This window comes from Mastomys coucha, unplaced genomic scaffold (genome assembly GCF_008632895.1).
Source record: "Mastomys coucha isolate ucsf_1 unplaced genomic scaffold, UCSF_Mcou_1 pScaffold7, whole genome shotgun sequence".
NCBI classification, from domain to species: domain Eukaryota; kingdom Metazoa; phylum Chordata; class Mammalia; order Rodentia; family Muridae; genus Mastomys; species Mastomys coucha.
This window is the reverse complement of record NW_022196913.1, coordinates 8652451-8673429: the sequence shown is the minus strand read 5'-3', so window position 1 is coordinate 8673429 and position 20979 is coordinate 8652451. Positions and strand designations below refer to the sequence as shown.

The following is a 20979-nucleotide window of genomic DNA, read 5'->3' as shown; positions in this document are numbered from 1 at the left end:
ATGGGTGGTGCCATTCACAGTGGGTTGGGCCTTCCCATATCAATCATCAGTGAGGACAAGCTGATCAAGGGGAGTCTTCTACTGAGGTTCCCTCATCTCAGATGTCTCTAGATTGTGCCACATTGGCAATATCAGAACCGAAAGATGTGTTCTTCTAAAACACAGGCTTTTATTACCAATGGGAAGAAGGTAAGAACAGATGTAGGGTGCCACTGGAGTTTCTGTCACAAGGATTCATTTTCCATTGCTTTACATCTCATCCTTGGTAATTTCCACATCTTAGCTGTACCCGAGTCTGGGTAAGATGCTCATATGAGTCTCCAAACTATGTCTTATCTTCGCCTTACTTATGTTTTTCATCACTGTGACAAAACATCAACCGAGATAGTGTAGGGAGGAGAGGTGAGCTCTAGCTCAGTTTTAGAGGGTACACTACACAGTGAGGCATGGAGGAAGGACTCTGTGGCAGCAGAAGTAGGTTGTAGAACTCCTCAAGTGATGGCTTCCTGGGACAGCAGAGAAGGAGACTGGAAGCAAGGCTGGGCTGTCACTCTCAGAGGTTCACCTTCAGTGACTCCGTAAATAAGGCCCCACCTCTTAAAGGTTCCAAAACCCAAAGCAGCACTGCTAGCTGGTATTTGAACACAGGAGCCTGTGGGGGCCATTTCCAATCCAAACCACAACAGCCTTTTAGCATAATTTGTCAGACCTTCTTTATGTTATTAAAAAATTACTAAAGCCACTCAAAACGTTTGAGGATCCCCAAAAGCTTTCTTAATGCAAACTTGTATCTGTCAATATTAATCATCTTAAAAACTAAAACCAAGAAAACATTTAAAATATTATTTATTAATTATTTTATAAACAACAAGATAAATCCATTATATGTTAACACTAGAGTGATGATATCATGCATGTAGCTTCTAGAAAATTCCACCCTACACTTGTGAAGGAGAGTAAAATAGTTAAACACCTTAGTATTATAAAAAAATTTTTTTTTTGTTATCATAACCCCATCTCCCATAGTGAGTAATGACAATAAAATTCAATTTAATGGGGCTGTAAGAGATGGCTCAGTGGTTAAGAGTACTAGCTGCTTTTTTCAGAGAACAGGGGGTTTAAATCCCAGCACCTACATGGCAGCTCATAACCATCTGTTCCAGGGAAATCCAACATATTCTTCTGGTCTCCCTGGGCACCAGGCACACACATCATGCACAGATATACATTAAAAATTAATTTTAGCCAGTGGTGGTGGTGCACACCTTTAATCCCAGCACTTGGGAGGCAGAGGCAGGAGGATTTCTGAGATCGAGGCCAGCCTGGTCTATAGAGTGAGTTCTAGGACAGCCAGGGCTATCCAGAGAAACCCTGTCTTGAAATATACGCCCCCCAAAAAATTAATTTTATACAAGTAAGACTGTCTTTATGGAGAGGTTGAGGGGTAAGGTAGGGTTTGCTATGTAGGTGAAGCTGACCTCAGACTCACTCCAATCCTCTGCTTCAGTCTCCCGAGTGCTGGGCTTACAGGTATGGCCCACTACCCACCGCTGTTTAGTAAGATTTTAACATTTTTTTTCCTTTTCTAAAATTAGTAACTTGAGGTTTTACTTAACTTTCCTCCCTGCCATGCCCCCACAAAAGGTGTATTTTGGAAAGGAGAGACTATAGATAGGAGAAGTCTGGTTCATACTTAGTCACATAAAAGACTCAAAATGGCTCTGTCTGACCTTTGAAATCTTTTCATAACACTTTCCAGACTTTTCAGAAATGAAAACTGATAGTTTAGACTTCTTGTAAATCCCCTAAAAAACTGTTAAACACGAACATCTGACTTAACTCATCTGAGAGGAAATCTTACGCAAGAGATTGAACAAAAATGCGATCGAGAGTCTGGGCATCAAAACCAGTTGCTTTTGGTATCCATGGAAGAAGAGGGCACACAGGGAATAGCCCAGTGCCTCACCAAGTGTGGTCTAGAGATCAGCATAGAGACACCACCCAGGAACTTGTGAGAAATCCAAATTCTACATTTACTGGCCCAGAGACAGGCTGACTCTGCAGTCTGCTTTCGCAAGGCTTCCTGGTGATCTGGATTGGGGCACTGAGGGAGGCATTACCTGAGGATGCCTGGGGTATCCAGTCTATAGTTAATCTTTTGTATAATCACCACTCTGCTTCCTTCTTCCTTCCTCCCTTCTGTAAACTTGAACGTACTCATCTTTTTCCCAGTGTTTTCATGATATGTACCAAGTCCATACCTGCCTTTCATGTCCACCTGTAAGCATCAGATTAGTGCAGAGCTAAATGGAGAGCTGACAGCAGTCCCAAAGAAATCAGCTGGTAAAGCATCTGATCCTGAGTCCATGTCCTGGGACTTCCTTTAGCCTTCTGCTCCAGGCATGGACCCTAGACACAGGCTTCTGAATATTGAAGCTCCACAGTTCCTGTAGCTTCTACACTTTGTTTTGATGTTATCTGAGAATTGTTCTGCCACAGTAGTTTCTGTTCTTCAGAATGTCAAAACTGAAGCCTCAATGGAAAGGGGGTTTCCTTCTGGGATTGAGTTAAGAGCAGAGTCATCTTTGCCAGCCCAGAGTTTTAAAGGCTGGTCAGTAAGTAATGAAATCAGAAGAACCAGTTAGGCAAACTGAAGTTGAGAAAGGAACCAGCCAAGCATGTAGCTAGGATGAGCTTATGAGAACAGAAAGAAAAAGGAAAGTGGATGAGTGTGGGTGAGTAGGGACAGAGGAGGAGGAAGGGGAAAAGGAGGAGGAGGAAGAGAAGGAGGAAGAAGAGGAAGAGGAGGAGGAGGAGGAAGAGGAGGAGGAAGAAGAAGAGGAGGAAGAGAAGGAGTAAGAGGAGGAGGGGGAGTATTTACATTAGTGCTGGGTTTACTTGAGCTTTTCAAGCTGGGTTGTAACAGTGAAGTCAAGCTAAAGCTACTTTTTCTATATTATATGTTACATGAAAAGTGAACACACCACCCAGCTCCCATCAATATATATACATGAAAACAAAACACTCAGAGCCCTGCTGGGCCCTCTCTCCTGTTAAAGCTTTAGAACTGCTGTATTGAAATGGTTAGATCCTATTCTTCAATAGCAAAGTCCAGTTTAGTGATGGAGTTGTTGTTTCCTGATGTGCTGTTATGTCCTGGTACCTCAGAACTTTCTAGAATCCAAGGGATCAAAAGGAAACACCTGTTGAGTGAATGTTTGACTTCTCAGATTTTGCTTGACCTTCATGATTCCCATCAGCTTCCCTTGGGCTCTGACTTCTCCAGCTTGCTAGATGGTTCTTCTACTCTTCCTCCTGGAAGAAGATTAACTCCGTCACAGCCATGCATGCCAAGGTATACTAAGACAACACGGTCCTTACCCAAACCCATGTGAACTGAGCAGTCCCCTTGTACCCCAGCTGAGATTCTAACTTTGAATTCTACCTCAGAATCTTGTTACCCTTCCACCTGACAAAAACTAGCCTCAAGCTTCTGCATCCCTCCTGAGGACCAACACTGGCTGTCCATTCAGTGTCTGCTCTGTGCATTGGTAATTCAACCCAGTGTGTTAAGGAAAAAAACAACCCAAAGGTCATCTCACAACGCAGCTAGCTCTAGGCTGGATATAGAGCTGAGTGGGTCTGAGCAAGTAGATGTCCTACTGGGCTGTGCTTGTAGCTAACATCTAAGAGGTGTATTGCTTGGGACCCCCAATTTACATTTCACGGTAGGATCTAGTGATTACAGAGGCTCCCTGTCTGAGAAACCCAGGGTCCCTCTCTGACTCAACCCTCTTCCATACTCCCTATTTTTATCCAGCTTACCAATCATACTAATTCTCTCAATTCTTTTCTGTACCCGTTGGTTTGTTTGCTCCACTCAGTCAAATCCACAGACCCACAAAAAGCACACTCATCAACTTTGATGTGGATTTATTCCACCATAATGTAATCATATTGTCGACACATTGCCCATGGTAAACCTGGCCTCTATACGGCATGTAGCTCGCCTAGAAGCCCAGGATTACTGTTTCTCTCCAAGGTGAGGTGATCTGAGGCATTACCATCATCAGCCTCTTGTTCCACCTCCTCAATGTGGCCTCATTGTCCTTGACAGTATTTCTGTCTGTCTGTTGTCCCACCTCCTCAATGCGGCCTCATCTTCCATGACAGAATTTCTGTCTGTCTGGGCAATGTGGTATCATTGTGGCCATGGTCCCTATTCATTTTACATCCTACAGCCCAAACTTCTCCCAGGCATCACCACACAGTTTCACAGTTCCATAGGCACCGCAGCTTCCTCTTTCCAGGAGCTATTTCTTGCCTCGTTTTATCTGACACTTCAGAGGCCATCAGCTCAGTAAGCTTAGTGGATCTTTGTTGGGAACCAAGAGAGCCCTGAGATAAACATCCTGCCCCAGCTAATTGAGAACCCTGCGACTAACATCCTGCCTGACAATCACAAGGATCCGGCTTGGCCCTGAGAAAAGAACATTTATGGAAATCCACCCCCTCCCCACCTGTCACCCCGGGAGCTCAACTCCAGAAGATTTTGTAACCTTCCATCTTCCTCCTTCCTTTCCCCCTCCCCTCCAAGATTTTTGCTTTAAATATGCTCTGCTCCACTAAGTAAACGACTCTTGACAAGCAATGCTTCCTTGAGTCCTGTCTTCTCTCTCGCCCGTTCTTACTCCAGGTTGTGGTCCTCCTCGCTCCCCCGCATAACTTGGCCTGCAGGTCAGGTCAGATCTTTGGATCCCATGTAGATTAAATGTCCTTTCTGCTTACATATCTCCATCTTAGACTTTCAACAAATCTCCCTCCCTCCCTCCTTCCCTCCCTCTCTTCCTCCCTGCTTCCCCCCATATCCCCCTTTCTTCTTTGTTCTTCTATGCTAAGGATTGAACCCAGGGCTGAGGAAACATTCTACTATTGACCTATATCCTCAGCACCACAAAAGTATTTCAAGGTTTTTTTGTTTTCTCTTCCAGTCTACTCGTTCCCACAAGCCAGGATGAGTCGTGCATATCTGCGGCCCATGGTGCCATGTCCAACACTTGGCAGTTGTGGACTTTTCCTCATTTAGTCCTGTAGACTAATAACTGCTGAGTTAGAGTAGGAGTAGCCATTAAACATACAGAGTGATTAGTGTGAGTTGAGACTCCTTGCTGCTAGCTAGAGCTGGCCTGTGGGTGTTCTGCAACAATGGCACTTTAATTGCCTACTCAGTGAACGTGCGTTTGTAGTGAAAACTTGGAATACGGTTGATACAACTAAGGAACTAAGGTGTGTGTATGTGTGAGTGTGAGTGTGAGTGTGTGTGTGTGTGTGTGTGTGTGTGTGTGTGTGTTGCAAGTGGAGGCTGGAGAACAACTTTGGGTGTCATTCCCCAGGAGCCAGCTGCACTGATATTTTTGACAGGATCGCTCATTGGCCTGGAACTTTCTAAGAAGGCTAGGCTGGTTGTCCCATGTGAGCCAGGGATCTGCTTGTCTCTGCCTCTCCAGACCTCCAGTGATCACAAGAGCCCACTGAGCCCACAAGAGCGCTCAGTGTGTATTATTGTTGTTGCTGCTGTTGGTTGTTTTATTTTTATGTGGGTTCTGGCTTGAGCCAAGGTCTTATGCTCATGAGACAAGTGCTCTGCTGATTGAGCCATCTTTCTAACACCAGGAACATATTTTTAGTGGTATATTAAACTTACAGAACTACAGTAACCCAGTTCACTTGGAACTTCACAGCCCACAGCTCCAAGCAGTGTGGGCTGGGAACATCTAACAACCGATGCATGAAGATGGCTGACTAGCTCCATTGTGTAAATACTCCCACCACACCTAGGGTTCAGCTATACCATTGTAGCCCCAACACTTACAATGTTGTGTGATAGGTCAGTTCAAAGATGCCCGGGCTACCCAGTGAAAACAAGGGCACCCTGGGCTACATGGTGAAGACTAGGAGATCCTCGGCTACACGGTGAAGAGAGGGGCACCCTCAGCTACAAAGTGAAACTCTGTCTCAAAAAGACCTAAAGCAGCACCAACCTGTGGATGGGAATCCCTTTGGGCAGAGGAAGGATGGAAAGACCGTTTCACAGAGGTCACCTAACACTGTTGGAAAACACAGCTATTTACCTTACAATTCATAACAGTAGCAGAATTACAGGCATGAAGTAGCAATGGAAACAATGGGACTGTATCAAAGGGTCACAGCATTAGGAAGGTTGAGGGCCACTGCTCTAAACCAAATCAAACACATAAAACCTAACAATCCAACAGGGGGAGAAATATGTCTCAGAGGGTAAGGAGTTTGGTACCAAGCCCGGTGACTGAAGGAGAGAACCAACTCTCAAAAGGTCCTCTGACCTCCAGAGGCATGCAAGTGTTCCAATCCCATGCAAAAAAAATCAACATTAAGAAACAGAAAAAGAGAGAAAAGTATTAACAAAACAGTTCAAAGGGCTGGGTCATAGCTGAGCAGAACACGTGTCTAGCATGCTCAAGGCCTTGGATTTAATTCCCAGGACGAAAATTTAAAACAAAACACAAAATTCCTGAAAACGTAACTAGTGTGAGCCAGCCAGTGCACACTCCTAGCTCCTAGAACGTGGTCCGAAATAACCAAAGCACCTCTGGTGTGAGTCAGCCAGTGCATGGTCCGAAATAACCAAAGCACCTCTGGTGTGAGCCAGCCAGTGCACACTCCTAGCTCCTAGTACATGGTCCAAAATAACCAAAGCACCTCTGGCGAAGAGCAAAATTTTCAGAATTCAGAGGCAGGATTTGCAATTGGCCACAAGAGGGTAGCATTAGATGAAATCAGCTTCTAGAAAGTAGACTTTTTGTTTTCAAATATATCTATGTATCTATATATCTTATTTTTAATTATGTGTCCATATGGGAGTGTGTACAAGTGTGAGCACAGGTACCTATGCATCTGCAACAGGGTCTTGTTATATTGGACTCCTTGGGGCTGGCATTTCAGAAGCGTTTTGTTTTGTTTTATTGGGCAAATTCTTTGACTAAAAGGGGTTGTACTGAGATTATATTTCAATCTCCCTAATGACCCTGATACTGGGAGGTCTAGGGGGAACCACACAGTCCTAGACAGTTCCCTACTTCACATTGTAAACTCTAAGCTATCATTGCTCATGAAGAGCCCTGTCCTCTGGTTCTGAGTGTGGCGTCTTCAAAATATTAAACGAAAAGGTCTGCCAGGCGGTAGTACACGTCTATAATCCCAGTACTTGGGAGGCAGAGGCAGGTGGATTTCTGAGTTCGAGGCCAGCCTGGTCTACAGAGTGAGTTCCAGGACAGCCAGGGCTACACAGAGAAACCCTGTCTTGGAAAACCAAAAAAAAAAAGAAAGAAAGAAAGAAAGAAAAGAAAGGAAGAAAAGGTCCACCCCAGAGCAGGAAGAAGGTCTCACAAGTACTGAGGGCCTAGACTGTCAGGCATATTACATCATGTTTCATCTCCCAGACTCCAAAAGAACACTTTAAGGAAATGGGTAGACTGTTGGGTTATGAGTAATTTCTAGTGCAGCAACTATCGGGATGTCCTCATGTAGCTCTCAATGACTTCTGCTTCTTGCTCCACTTATGGAAAATGAGGAGTAGGCCAGATGAACAACATAAAAATGGAAGAAACTGGATTCCCACCCACCTGCACTATGGCTATGTTATTAAAGATTTAGAAGTATTAGGGCTGGCCAGAACCTGCTTCGGCAGGAGGGGCACACCCTTGACATCAGGCACTGTAATGATTTAGTTTTAATTGCCAGTTTAACACAACCTAAAGTTACTGGAAGGCAATCTCAATGGCGGATTCCCTAGATTATGTTGTCCATGAGCATGTCTGCAGGGGATTGCTTCTATTACTGCAACTGATGTGGGAAGACTCAGTCTAAATGAGTTTGGATCCTAGACTATATAGAAAAAAAGAGGTGAGCTGGCATAAGTATGCCTGCTAATCCATTGCTCCCTGCTTTTGATGGGGGGTGTGATATGAGTAACTGCTTCAGGTTCCGGCCACCTTAGTTGCCTCCTGAGGATGAACTGCATCCTAGATCTGTAAGTCATATCGGCCCCTTCTCTCTTAAAATAAATCTTTTTTTTTTTTTTTTGTTTGGTTTTTAGAGACAGGGTTTCTCTGTATAGCCTTGGTTGTCCTGGAACTCACTGGCTGGCCTCAAACTCAGAAATCTGCCTGCCTCTGCCTCCCAAGTGCTGGGATTAAAGGCGTGCGCCACCACTGCCCGGCTAAGCCCCTTCGCTCTTAAGTCGCTTTGGTTGGGGTATTTTATCTCAGCCACAGGAAATGAAATGAAGATAGGGATAGAACATCTCAGACAGTCAACTCTAACGAGGATGTATTTGGCTTTTCTCAAGATGGTTTTATAGCTCTTAATTCTTTTTTTTTTTAAATAATGTGTTGGGGCTAGAGAGATGGCTCAGCAGTTAAGAGCGCTGACTGCTCTTCCAGAGGTCCTGAGTTCAATTCGTAGCAACCACAAGGTGGCTCACAACCATCTGTAATGGGATCCAACTCCCTTTTCTGGTGTATCTGAAGATAGCTACAGTGTACTCATATACATAAAATAAATAAACAAATCTTTAAAAAATAATGTGTTTAGGTTTTTGATATAAGATCTCCTGTAGCCCAGGATGACCTTGAATTTTGGATTTCCCTGTTTCTTCCTCCCTGAGTGCTGGGGTTAGAGGTGTATGCTGCTATACCTGGCTTCTTCGAGTGCTGGGGTTAGAGGTGTATGCTGCTATACCTGGATTTCCCTGTTTCTTCCTCCCTGAGTGCTGGGGTTAGAGGTGTATGCTGCTATACCTGGTTTCTTCTAGTGCTGGGGTTAGAGGTGTATGCTGCTATACCTGGCTTCTTATAGTGCTGAGATCAAGCCCAAGATCCACCAACTGAGCTACGTCCCTTGGCGTGTTGTTTATTCATTTATTTTGGGACAGGTCTCTCTATGTAGCTGAGACTGGCATGAGATTTTCTATACAGCCCGACTGCTTTCAAACTCAAACTCATGATCTTCCTGTCTCAGTTCTTCTGTGCTAAAATCAATTGAATGTACCACCATACACAGTCCTCCCCCAACCCCCACCGTGTATGTGTGTGTGTGTATGTTTGTGTGTGTGTGTGTGTATGTGTGTGTGTGTGTGTGTGTGTGTGTGTGTGTATGTGTGTGTGTGCTCACCTAGATTTTTGATTTCTGGTTTCTGTCTCACACAAAACTCTTTACTTAATTGTGGCTTGAAAAATTGTTTATCCTTAAGAAGACATATGAGCTGTGGTAGATATCATTGGTCAAGATACCTAGGGCCTAAAAACCAAGGGAACTCCAAGACAGGTAAACACACAGGTACAGCTAGAGATGCAGACACAGAATTCAGAGCCTCACCCTACTCTTGCTATCTAGGAGCTTACCCCTGTAATTAATGCTAAATGCTAAGAACTGTTTTTAAAGCCCTGTGAGTATCCAGCAACCTTCATCCATATCATCAAGTCCGGTCTAGCCACAGTCTCCATCTCCTCTCTCCATCCCTTGCTACCCATACTGGTTTCTAGCAGAGGATTGGCAGAGTTGGAAGGAGGGTGGGGTGGCATGGTCTGTTCCAGCAACCTTGGTAAATCCCTGGTGGGTAGATGGCAAGGTTGCAATATGTAAATAGGATTACTCCTCTTGCTATCTGCATATTTGGGTGACCTAGGTTTTCCTAATCTCTAAACAGCACAGATCTCTGCAAGCAGGGGTGATGTTTGCTAATGTAACCCACTCGGTATTGGGCATACATGTTCAGTAAAAGTACATGTGTCAGGGGCTAAATGTATGTGGAGGCTAGAGGTCAACCTAGAGTATTGTTTCTTAGGATACTATTCATGTTACTTTTGAAATTGGGTCTCCTGATGAACCCGGAGTTCACCAATTTCTCTAGGCTGGCTGGCTAGAGAGTATGAGAGATCCACCTCTGCCTGCTTCCTCAGCTCTGGAATTATACGATTATAGGGAAATGCCATCACATTTATATATATAAAAAAAAAAAAGACAAAGCTTTTAGGGATTGAACATATGTCTCATGCTTGCATGGGAGCTATCTTCCCAGTCTGTTGGCTTAGGTCAAGTTCTAGGCAATGTCCATGCTGCCAGGTCAGGGGCCAGACACTGGGGTGCTAGGTCCTTCCAGTGTTGGACTTACCATCTATGTTTCCAGGTGAGCCCACTCAGGAGGAGGATACTGATGAACAGGAAGAGGCAGCTGGCTACTGTCAAGAGAAAGAGAGGGAGTTCGGGTTGGGCTCATGCTTTGGGGAGGCATGGATGGGGGTTGAGTCCATAGATCAGGTGAGAAAATTCCCTAGGTGAGCTGGGACCTCCTGGTTCAAGGAGCCTTCAAAGAGCAGAGGGGGCATGGAATGAACAGCTTCAGAAAGAGGTCAGCCCTCATTAGCAGCATCTTTCATGAAGGAAATGTTGAAACAAGATAAGAAATCTTATCACACTGATATCTCCTGGAAGTGCTCACACTGCCCAAGTGCTGATGTGGGAAGCTTCCAGAACCTGCCCTTTATTCAGTGGTCCAGGAAGGTGTAGCTCTGAGGCCTGTTTTTGCCTCCTCCCAGGAATAATTGAGGTGCTTGTGGACAATAAATACATTTTCTCTCCCTGGGTCCTTGCTTTGTCTCTCGCTAAAGTTTGGGAGGCACTGTTCTTGAAAATGTATGTGGGAGAAACTGGTTTTGGGTGATTTAAGGTTTAACTCTGATGATGCTCTTGGTTTATGTTGATTGGCAGGTTCTAGAGTCACATTAGAGATAAAATTCTAGGCATGTCCTTGAGAGGTTGTCCAGATTAGGTTAAATAGAGAGAGGTTGGGAAACCTGCTCTAAATGTGGGGTCCCATTCCATGGGTTCCATAAAAAGGAGAGTAAGCTGGGAACAAGCACTTACCTTTCTCTTTTAAAACTTTTTTATTTTATTTTATTTTATTTTGAAACAGGGTTTCACTATGTTATTCTGGCTATCCTGAAATTCACTATGCAGACCAGGCTGGCCTCTGCCTTCCAAGTGCTGGGATTAAAGGCTTGCACCACAGTGGCTAGCTTTTCTCTGTTTCGTAACCACAGATATACTGTGACAGCTGCTCAGTCTCCTCCTGCCACGGGCTGCTTATTGTGATAGACTGGATCCTTCGGTTTGTTTTGTCAGGCTTTTGGTCACAGAAACAGAAAAGGTAGCTGATACAACTCCCAACGTACTACAGCTGATCCATGGGATTTTGAGCAATGATAGCAATTAAAGTCATCCTTTACCCTTACAAACATTAGTGAAAGAAGGGGTCATTTCAACCAGCCATATTACCCACATCTTGGCATGCTGCACCATTTGTCTGTAAATGAAATGAGCTGGCCCACCTGCTACCTGATACTCCATCGTGAGCACAAATGTCTCCGTAGTTGTAGTTATTTCTGTGAGTTGTGGGAAGTCTGTGGAAAAGAGAAATGAGGGAATACTTATTTTATGGCCAGCATAGGAGTGCACGAGGCTAGGAGAAAAGGGGCTTCTCAATAGGTTAGTCATTCAGGTTGAGGGAAGGGATGTGAGGGGCCAGGTGAGCAAAGTATATCTGGAGACCTCAATCTCTGTCCTGTGGTTTCTCCTCCCTTAGATTGTTTGTGTGTGGAGAGGGTGTACACATTCGTATGTGTGTGCATGTATGTGCATGTGAGCAGGTGCCCATGCCCATGTGCCTTTGGAGGCCAGAGGTCAACATCTGATGTCTTTCTTAATTGGTTACCTTATTTTTTTGAGATCTCTTACAGAACCTTAAGCTCACTGGTTCAGCTACACTAGCTGATGGCTAGCAAGCTGCCGAGATCACCATGTCTCTGCCTCCTCAGTGCTAGGATTATAGGTACTCACTGCCTTACATAGCATTTTTAAAACTTAAGTGTGATTTCTGGGGGTCCAACTCAGGTCCTTGTGCTTTGCATGACAAGCTCTTTATCAGCTGAGCCATCTTCCCAGCCTGCCTTGGGTTGATTATGTTGCTATGGCCATATTCTTGCACTGAAGAAGAAGGAAGCAGCTAGGGCTGGCTTCCTCTCCTCTTCATACTCATCACTTGAGAGGCTTGCAGAGCCTTGCCTGATGGCCAAATGTCTGTTCTCGGATCTTTTCTTCATACCTGTGGTGGTGATGGGACAGGAAGTCTCACTCTCAAGAAAAGAATCTGTGCTTCCTTGAGGTTCTTCACTAGCTGCAGAAGAAAGCAAGCAATGTATTTGGAGTCAAAGATGATGACATGAGATCTAATGCCTTCCTCCACCCACCATCTGGGGCTCCTGGCCCTAGATACACCTGCTAAGACATCGGCAGCTTTTTGGAGGCACAGTTCTCTGGGACACTAAAAGCAGTTAAGGTGCCATAGAAAAGCATGTAAAGGGGAATTCTAACCCTGACAGTGGCTATTTACAGAACTGTGGACAAGTCTTACTCGCCAGGCTTTGTACTCAGCCCTGGATTCCACCCCTGACTTGGAAATGGGTCATAATAACACACACACACACACACACACACACACACACACACACACACACACACACACACCACAACCACCACTACCACCAAATGGAGACAAATTGAGCTTTGACAGTTCTTTTGTGACCAGTCATTGAAGAAGAGGGAACTTCGATTGAGAATGCTACCATAACACTGAGCCTGTAGGGGGTTTTCTTAATAAGTAATTGATGTGGGAGGGCCCAGCCCACTGTGGGTGGGGCCACCTCTGGACTGGTGGTCCTGGGTTCTATAAGAAAGCAAGGCTGAGTAAACCATGAGGAGCAAGCCAATAAGCAGCACTCCTCTAATGGCCCCTGGTGTCGATTTCTGCCTTCAGGTTCCTGCCCTGTTTCCTGACTTCCTTCCATCATAAATAATGATGTGGAAACGTAAGCCAAATAAACTTCCTCCTCCCTAACCCTAACTCAGACATCCAGGGTCTTGCCAGTCCACCTCTTTCAAGGACATTCATTGGCATGCCCTGGCCATGGGGGCTGCTCACTGGAGGCAAGTTATGAGAAACAAACAGCATCCCGAGGGAACCACGGAGGAAGTCATGAAATGTGACAGGTGGCAATAGTCAAAGGAACCAGGGAAACTCATGAGACAATATGGATGTCTTTTGATTATGGAAGTAGTAAGGTTTCAAACAAGGATGGCTGAAGACCTCAGCTCAGGCAGGTTGCACGTGAGCAGGGCTGGGCATGTGAAAACACATCCTAAAGCAAATCATTTCCCACACACTTGTACTTTTTATTGAAGATCAAGGGGACCTTTGCAAAGGACTATAATGACAATGGAACACAGTACAAATGCCATATAAGTACAAAGAAGAGACATGGGTGATGCTGAACAATGGGATTGTTCAACAATGGGATCTTGGTATTGTTGGAAGCTCAGGCTTGGATAGACACAGGATAGCACTCTATCCAAGAGACAGCATCCTGTATGGTTCTGACCACTGGAGAGATCCTCATTTCCCTGCCTTTAACCATCTCTATATAGAGTTAAGGGAACCTCAGCATTTCATGCGTTCTGTGTTTTAAAAGGTGAGACCTAGAAGGTCAAGTGGCTTTCCCAGGATCCTGTGGCAGTGTGGAGTCTCACCTTGGTCCAGATGAGGAAAGAATGGGAAGGACACAAGAAAGGAACAACTTACCCAGAAATTGATGGTGTTCTCTTTCATCTACACATGTGAGCCGGGGCTGAGTCCAGCTCGTCTTCCCACAGATCATCTTGCAGATGCTGGTAGCAGGACCTCTCTGTAGAGCCTTGTATCCTTGAATACAATTGTAGTGCACTCTCTGTCCTTCCACAAAATGATAGATTCTCTCGGAATCTTCATGTTCCCATGGAGGGGGTTCCCTGCAGTGACCTGGATGAGGAAAAGAATTCTGAAGGCAAGTTTGGGAAGGCACAGCGAGTGCCTCTAGGTTACTTCTTGCACCCAGAGCAACTCTGGTGGCTAAAACTAGACGTCGGTTCTTATCTCCTTGTTTTGCTTTCACCGAACCTACATGTGTTGATAGAGTCCAGCTGTCAGCAATGTAGGTATTGTAGGAAGGCACGGAAGCCAGGGTTATGCAGCTATTTCCTGAGTTGGAATATTCCCTCTTAGAGGGAGGCTCCTTAAACACTCAGAAAAAATAAACAAACCCCACAGATGTCAGGATACTCCTGCAACTCACGGCCCCCCTCTTCTCTTACTGTTACATGAGCAGTTACAATGACTGAGAGAAAGGAGACCCAAACTGTTGGATCTGTCCACTAGTCCTGCTGGGAGCTCCAGCAATGCAGCTTTTAAAGGGTTTCATCCATGCTGGGGTAGGGTTTCTGATAATTCAGCTGAATGAACTATCCTTGCTCCCAAGAGTAGGCCCAGCGAACTCATTGGTTCATTACGTGATACTTGGGTGGAATCGTTTCTTCAGTTTGAGGTCATTGCTCTATCTAGTGACCAGATGTTTGTTCAGGTCTCCTCAAGAAAAGTCACATGGTGGTCACTCCTGAAAGGGTCAGATAGTTGATTAGGTGAGAAAGATAGAGGAAGGTGGACGGGCAGTGGGGGTGGCAGGTGAAGAGAGGATGCTTGCAGAGAGCCTAGTGGGGATGTGCTTTTCATTTGACCCAGGATCCTGAGACACAGCAGCAGGGTGGAGCGGATGAACAGACCTCTCTGTACAGTCACTGAGTATGTGAGGAGGAATGGATCTGAGTGATTGGCAGTTAGTATTCAGCCTGGGACTTGGGACAAAGCTAATGCCTAGGGGAGGGAGACACTGAGAGAATCTCAGAGAAATGGATCGGGATCTTTGATTAGACCACAGCTGAAGGGTGACCCACATTGACCCTGTCAGGCCTTCTAAAGATCCCCTATACTTATCAACTTCTCACTCACTGGAATGAACCCAGGCTTGGCTGAACTTTGGCCCCAGAGATCATGGCCTATTCTGAATTAATCTTGGAATCCCTGTCAATGGCCTCCTTCCATCTAATCAGACAGAACTACACATGCTGCCGAACTATGGATCATAAATTACTCGTAGGTTTAGAAACTTCCAGATTTTCAAAACACCTGAGTACCCAAAACAATCCCCCAAAGAACCACATACAAGGTGTCTGCCCCCACAGGAAGCTGGGTGTCTCTGACCTGAGCCATTTTCTGTTACATTGCACTTTGTGTAACAGCACTGGGACTGAGTTTTAGTCTCAGAATAAATTATTTTAAGATCAAGAAACATTATAGTTGACTGAACCTGTTTAAACTTGATTTTTTTTTCTGTAAACCCCAAACTACGACAATTTATGAAACATCCCTCAGCTAGAAACAACTTGTTTTCTCTCTCTCTCTCTCTTTTTTTGTTTTCTCTCTTTCTCCCTCCCGCTCCCCCTCTCATTATTTGTGGATGAGGAAGGTATCATACAGTCCAGGCCAGCTTTGATCTTCTCATCCTCCTGTGTCTGCTCCCCAAATGCTAGGATTACAGACATGTACAACTATGCCCAGTTCATCTGACTGTCTCTTGAGTAAGAACAAACAAATACTGACACCCTACTAACAGAGACCTTTCAGTAACTGCAGAGATTGGCACCAGTTACCAGGAGAGAAGAGAAAATATTAAATGTATATGAGAAACACTGTTCCAGGAAGGAGCTGGGAGAGAAAGGGGACACACAGATACATCACATTGCAATAATGCTTCTAGATTGGACTTTATCCCCTAACCCCAATATTGGATGCGGTGAGTAGTTTCTAAGTAGCTAAAAATATGCCCTCAGAAGAAAGAGGGGCTTGAGGTCTTGCTTTCCCTCTGTGATGTGACTGTAACTGAGCTGCTTCAAGGCTCTGTGTCTTAGTTTCTTTGGAAATCAAGGAACTTCTTCCTGTTCCCTGATTCACTCAGTTGTGGGTTCAAATGGGATTATATACCATGTAATAAAGTCCTTTGTAAAGTTATAACTTTATCATAGGATGATTGGGGTCTTCTTAAGGCTCACTGGCCCCTGCAAGTCTCAGGTCTAACACTAGCAGCCTCTCTTTCTTCTTGACATTGTGGCTTAATTTAAGTATTATCATTCCATCTGGGAAAGTGTGGGCAGCCACAGAGCCCACTCATCCACACCTCATTAAGAAGTGAATAAGTGTCTGGGGTTATCATTTTACAATTCTGTACTATAAAAGGCAAATTGTTATCAATGGTTTTGTTCAAAATTCATTGGTTTGTGCTTAAGAGAAAATAGGAGCAATTTGTAAGGGCAGGGGCTAGATTGCAGATATTCCCGACACGTGGTTTTGAGTTGAGTTGAGACTGTAGGCGTTGAATTCTTATGCTCCCAAACCATAGCTTACGTTACTATCAGAAAGAGTGGCTTGAAATACTAAGCAGTGAGTCTGCCAACAGTCGGCAATGTTGTCCATGGAGTTCTGAGAGGAGGAGAATGAACTGCACCTGCCTGTGCAGAACAGGACTGATCTCCCAGTTCCCAGGAGCCAGCTAGAGAATGCTTGTTGAGACGCACATCTTACCTGTAAGGTTCTCTTGGTGCACAGACTGTGTTGATTTCTGCATGTCTGTGGTTTGTTGTTTTTTCTGGTCTTCAGGTTGAGGTGTAACTTGCTCTCTTGAGTTGTCATGAGCTAGAGAATATGGGAAAAATGAGGCAAATAAGTTCTCAAATGCTCAGAATAGAAAGAGCAGTCTGTGTGGTCATTCACCCTGGGACATCTCTCTGGTGCCTGGGGACATATCTGTGCTGGGGGTGCAAAGATAAACAAAAGACCTCCCTTGTGTAGGTCATGTGGGGCCTTGTTACCAGACAGGCGTGAGAAATGACAAGCTTGAATGAGCTTAGAATTCTTAGAATTCTTGAATCTCAGAATTGAGAATGGCAGGAGTGGAGCCATTCTCTGCCTGCCTCTACCTGCTCTGGAACACATAACCATGACACTCCACTGAGAACCATGGGCACTGGGTCACATAGCATAAACACCTGGAATTCTTCTCCTTGCTAATGAGGTATCTAGGTATCCCTTAGCCATCAGCCAATGAGCTGCTCTTCCTGGGCATTCTTTCCTGCAAAAGGTATTTAATCCCTGGTTCACCCTGAATAAAGTGTATGTATTCACACCCACCATCAAATAAAACAGTATGAACAGGCAAAGACCATCTCCCTGGTCTTAAAGAGCCACCCCTGAGTCTCCTAAAGAAGGCATCCTCTCTTCTACCCACTCCATGCTCCCAACACTCACTCTGAATCAAACTGGGTTTCACCTGGCTTGGGCTCTGCCTTTCCCTTCCTGCCTGGCACATGAGCACCCTAAGGGGAAGTGTGGACTGGGGGACCCCTGTTCCTGACTCACAGTGATCCACCTGTGGCACCCAGGTATACACAGGAGACTGGGAAATATAGCATCCATCCGACTGCCATTTGCCCTTCAGGAGTTCCTTCTGCCTCCCCCCACCCAGCAGCATGTCACCTGTGCCCAGGCACCCCAGCCAGGCAGGGCTCAGTAGGGCACCTTGGATCAGTACTCCTAGCCTAGCGTTGACCTCTCCATACTCCCAGGCAGGGCTCAGTAGGTCACCTTGCATCAGACTCCTAGCCTAGCGCTGACCTCTCCATACTCATATGCATTGGATGCAACACATTCCTAGAAGAAATGCAAGATTCTCCACCTAGAAAATCCTTGTGCGCATGTAGATTAAACGTAAGTTTCCTTGTCACCAGTGCTGCCAGTGTGGTACATGCAGGTAGGAGTAATCTAACTCTACAATGTTTATTTAACTTCTCCACTTCCCTCTCATGGTTCAAAGTTCAAGTTGGAGAAATGTGCTTTTAAGGCAAGGGTCAGAAAACTCCTGCCCTTGTGAAGAACTGGCAGAGAGGTTGCAGGCAAGCACCTCAGTGAGGGGACAATGGAAATCCAGCTTTGGATAAAGGGAGATGGTTGGAAGATGAGGAAGCCAGGCACTTCAATAGAGCTGTCATCTTTAAACTCTGCCCTCCACCCATGGTTTGGCTCACTGACCCACTCCATCCTCATGATTAAAAAAATAAACGTGACTTGAACAACAGATCAGTTATGGGAGCCACCTAGATGTCTAACAGCAGAGGACTGATTAAAGCAAATGTGGCATATATGGATTTTTTCTTAAATATATGTATACATAAATAAATAAACACACACACACACACACACACACACACACACACACACACGAGTCTGGCCTGGAGCTCACTATATAGACCAGGCTGGCTCTGCCTGCTGAGTGCCGGGTTTAAAGGCATGTGTCACCACCCTCAGCTCAGGTAGGATGAGATTTTCTTCAGCCATAAAGAGGAAAATGAATGCACCTAGAGATAATAATATCAAGCAAATTAAGCCAGCTTCAGAAAGAGAAATATGTTTTCTTTCATTTGTGGTTCCTAGACTTTCGATATGTAACTAAATATAAGTATGTCTATATAACTTGAAAGTACAAGAAAACTGTCTAAGGAATCCAAAAGTTAGTAATGGAGGGGAGGGAGAATAGAGGAGAGAGTGGGGGATTTCAGGTGGGGGCAGAAAATGATCATTCTACAGTGTATACCTGCATGATAATATTCTCATGTAACATAGTACTATGTATAATGGATATATGCAATGAAAAAATATACATGCACAACCCAGAATGGAGAAGGAACTGAGTCCAGATACAGGCTGTGTGAAGGGGCAGTCTGAACTCAAGGAACAGGAGAAGTCAACAGCAAAGTCGTGCATCTATCAGATTGACTCAGGCTTAGTCAAGAACTCAGCAAGCCTAGTTCTTAGACCAAGTAGATGTCATTAAGTAAAATTAGACAAGTGAATATTACTTTAAAATCTGTTATTCATAGATTCATCCACCATTTTTTACCTGTTGGTCTAACTTAATGGGAGCTGGGGTCTGTCTCCTTTTATCCCTAGTTCCTTTCACATTTAGGTTACAAAAGGGACACTTACAGTTGCTGGTGCACTGGCAGTTGTTGCTCCAGGAGTTTCCTAAGCAGAGCATATAGACCAGCTCATTTAGTCTTCGGAAACCTCTCTTGCATTCACAGTTTAGGATGGTGCCATTCTTGTAGGAGAGGGCTTTGAATGTGGCATTGGGGACCTCCGGTGGGTCATCCAGACACAGCTCTGCAAAGGCAAGAAGAGTGTTGGTGAGACATGAGTTTGATTGTGCAGTAGCTTGCTCACACACTTCTTCTATTTAAAGGGTTGGTGTGTACTCCACCTCCTCAGAGGCTCACACTGCAGTTCCTGTCCTGGCTGGGTTTTATGTCAACTGGACACAGGAAAGTCATTTGAGACAAGGGAACCCCAACTGAGAAAATGCCTCCATAAGATGTAGGCCAGTAGTGTGGTTTCTTAACTGGTGACTGATAGGAGAGGGCCCCTGTCCACTGTGGGTGGGGCCACCCTGGGCTGATGGTCTGGGTGCTCTATGAAAGCAGGCTGAGCAACCCTTGAGGAGCAAGCCAGTGAGCAGTACTCCCCCATGGACTCTGGATCAGCTCCTGTCTTCAGGATTCTGCCCTGTTTGAGCTCCTGCCCTGATTTCTTTCAGTGATGAAGTAGAGGTGTAAGCCAAATAAACACCCTTTTCCCCAGGTTGCTTTTGGCCTTGGCATTTCATCACAGCAATAGTGACCCTAACTAAGACAGTTCCTTAGACATCTTTGTATTAGAAATGCTCCCATCAGCAGCTGCACAGATGTATAAATGATCTATGTACGGAGAGCAGAAGGCTTTTGAATGCTCGGCCCCTAAGTGTGACATCTAGATCACTCCCTCCAAGGCTTGAGAACATTGCAGAGAAGTGGAAGGAAACAAAGCAAGGAGGCAGTTGCTGTAGAGCACTGTTTGCTGAGAATGACTGGGTTGTCACACCTTTGAACTCCTAGCGGCTGCTGTACTGTGCTTGTCAACATCTTATCATACAGAGAGGAAGGGCTCATGGAGTTTGTGATGGTTTGTATATGCTTGGCCCAAGGAGTGGCACTACTAGGAGGTGTGGCCTCGTTGGAGTAAATGTGTTACCGTGGGTGTTTAAGACCCTCATCTTAGCTGCCTGGAAGCCAGTACTCTGCTAGCAGTCTTCAGATGAAGATGTCGAACTCTCAGCTCCTTCTGTACTATGCCTGCCTGGATGCTGCCGTGTTCCTGCCTTGACAATAATGGACTGAACCTCTGAACCTGTAAGCCAGCCCCAATTAAATGTTGTCCTTCTAAGAGTTGCCTTGATCGTGGTGTCTGTTCACAGCAGGAAAACCCTAACAAAGAGAGAGTTCCACACCTACCTGATGATTTGCAGATGGTTAACTGTTGCTGGGCAGGAGGATATCATGAGTGAGCCCCATCACTGACCATATAGGCAATTGATGGTTGCTGAGAGAGGAAGAGACATTTCTCTCAGGAAAATCAGACCACATGGGCACTGGTGCATTGCTTATGTACCTGGAAGTGACCCTGCACCCGTATTCCGGTAAGTGTCTCTAACTAAACTCATTGGTTCACCACAAAGGCATGAACATGTAAGAACAACTAGTTAGGGAGAGGCAGGGGATCAGTGGGCATGGGCGCACAGAGGGTGATGTGTGTGTATATGAATGTGATCAAAATGCATTATATGCATTTATGGAAATGTCACAATGCAACCCATTCGTACATGTGGATAAAACAACAAAACTAACCCAGTGACATATGTACCTATCATTGTGAGAATACAGTATAAATTTTAAAAAGCACCTAAGCATTCAAAAGAATAAATTCCTGCCACACAACATAGAGAAATCTCAAAAAAATTAACTAAAGAAGGTAGTCATGCTTACATGAAACTCAGAGAAAGAGAGAGAGAGAGAGAGAGAGAGAGAGAGAGAGAG

The 20979-nt window shown here is 45.0% G+C and overlaps 1 protein-coding gene across 2 annotated transcripts in view; it reads right to left on the bottom strand.

The window, feature by feature from the left end:
- Positions 1–3043: 3043 nt before the first annotated feature.
- The window catches only part of Il2ra (interleukin 2 receptor subunit alpha), a 42178-nt gene continuing 24242 nt past the window's right edge, over positions 3044–20979 (bottom strand). Inside the window, exons 2-8 of one of the 2 annotated variants that reach the window (XM_031359263.1) lie at positions 19058–19234; positions 16601–16711; positions 13733–13948; positions 12200–12271; positions 11427–11498; positions 10211–10277; positions 3044–3315 (exon numbers count right to left, since the gene is read on the bottom strand). In XM_031359263.1, the coding sequence (XP_031215123.1) occupies positions 3291–3315; positions 10211–10277; positions 11427–11498; positions 12200–12271; positions 13733–13948; positions 16601–16711; positions 19058–19234 (740 nt within the window). In that variant the 3' untranslated portion in view covers positions 3044–3290. The remainder of the gene's footprint in view (positions 3316–10210; positions 10278–11426; positions 11499–12199; positions 12272–13732; positions 13949–16600; positions 16712–19057; positions 19235–20979) is intronic. The other variant, XM_031359264.1, reaches the window with a different exon arrangement.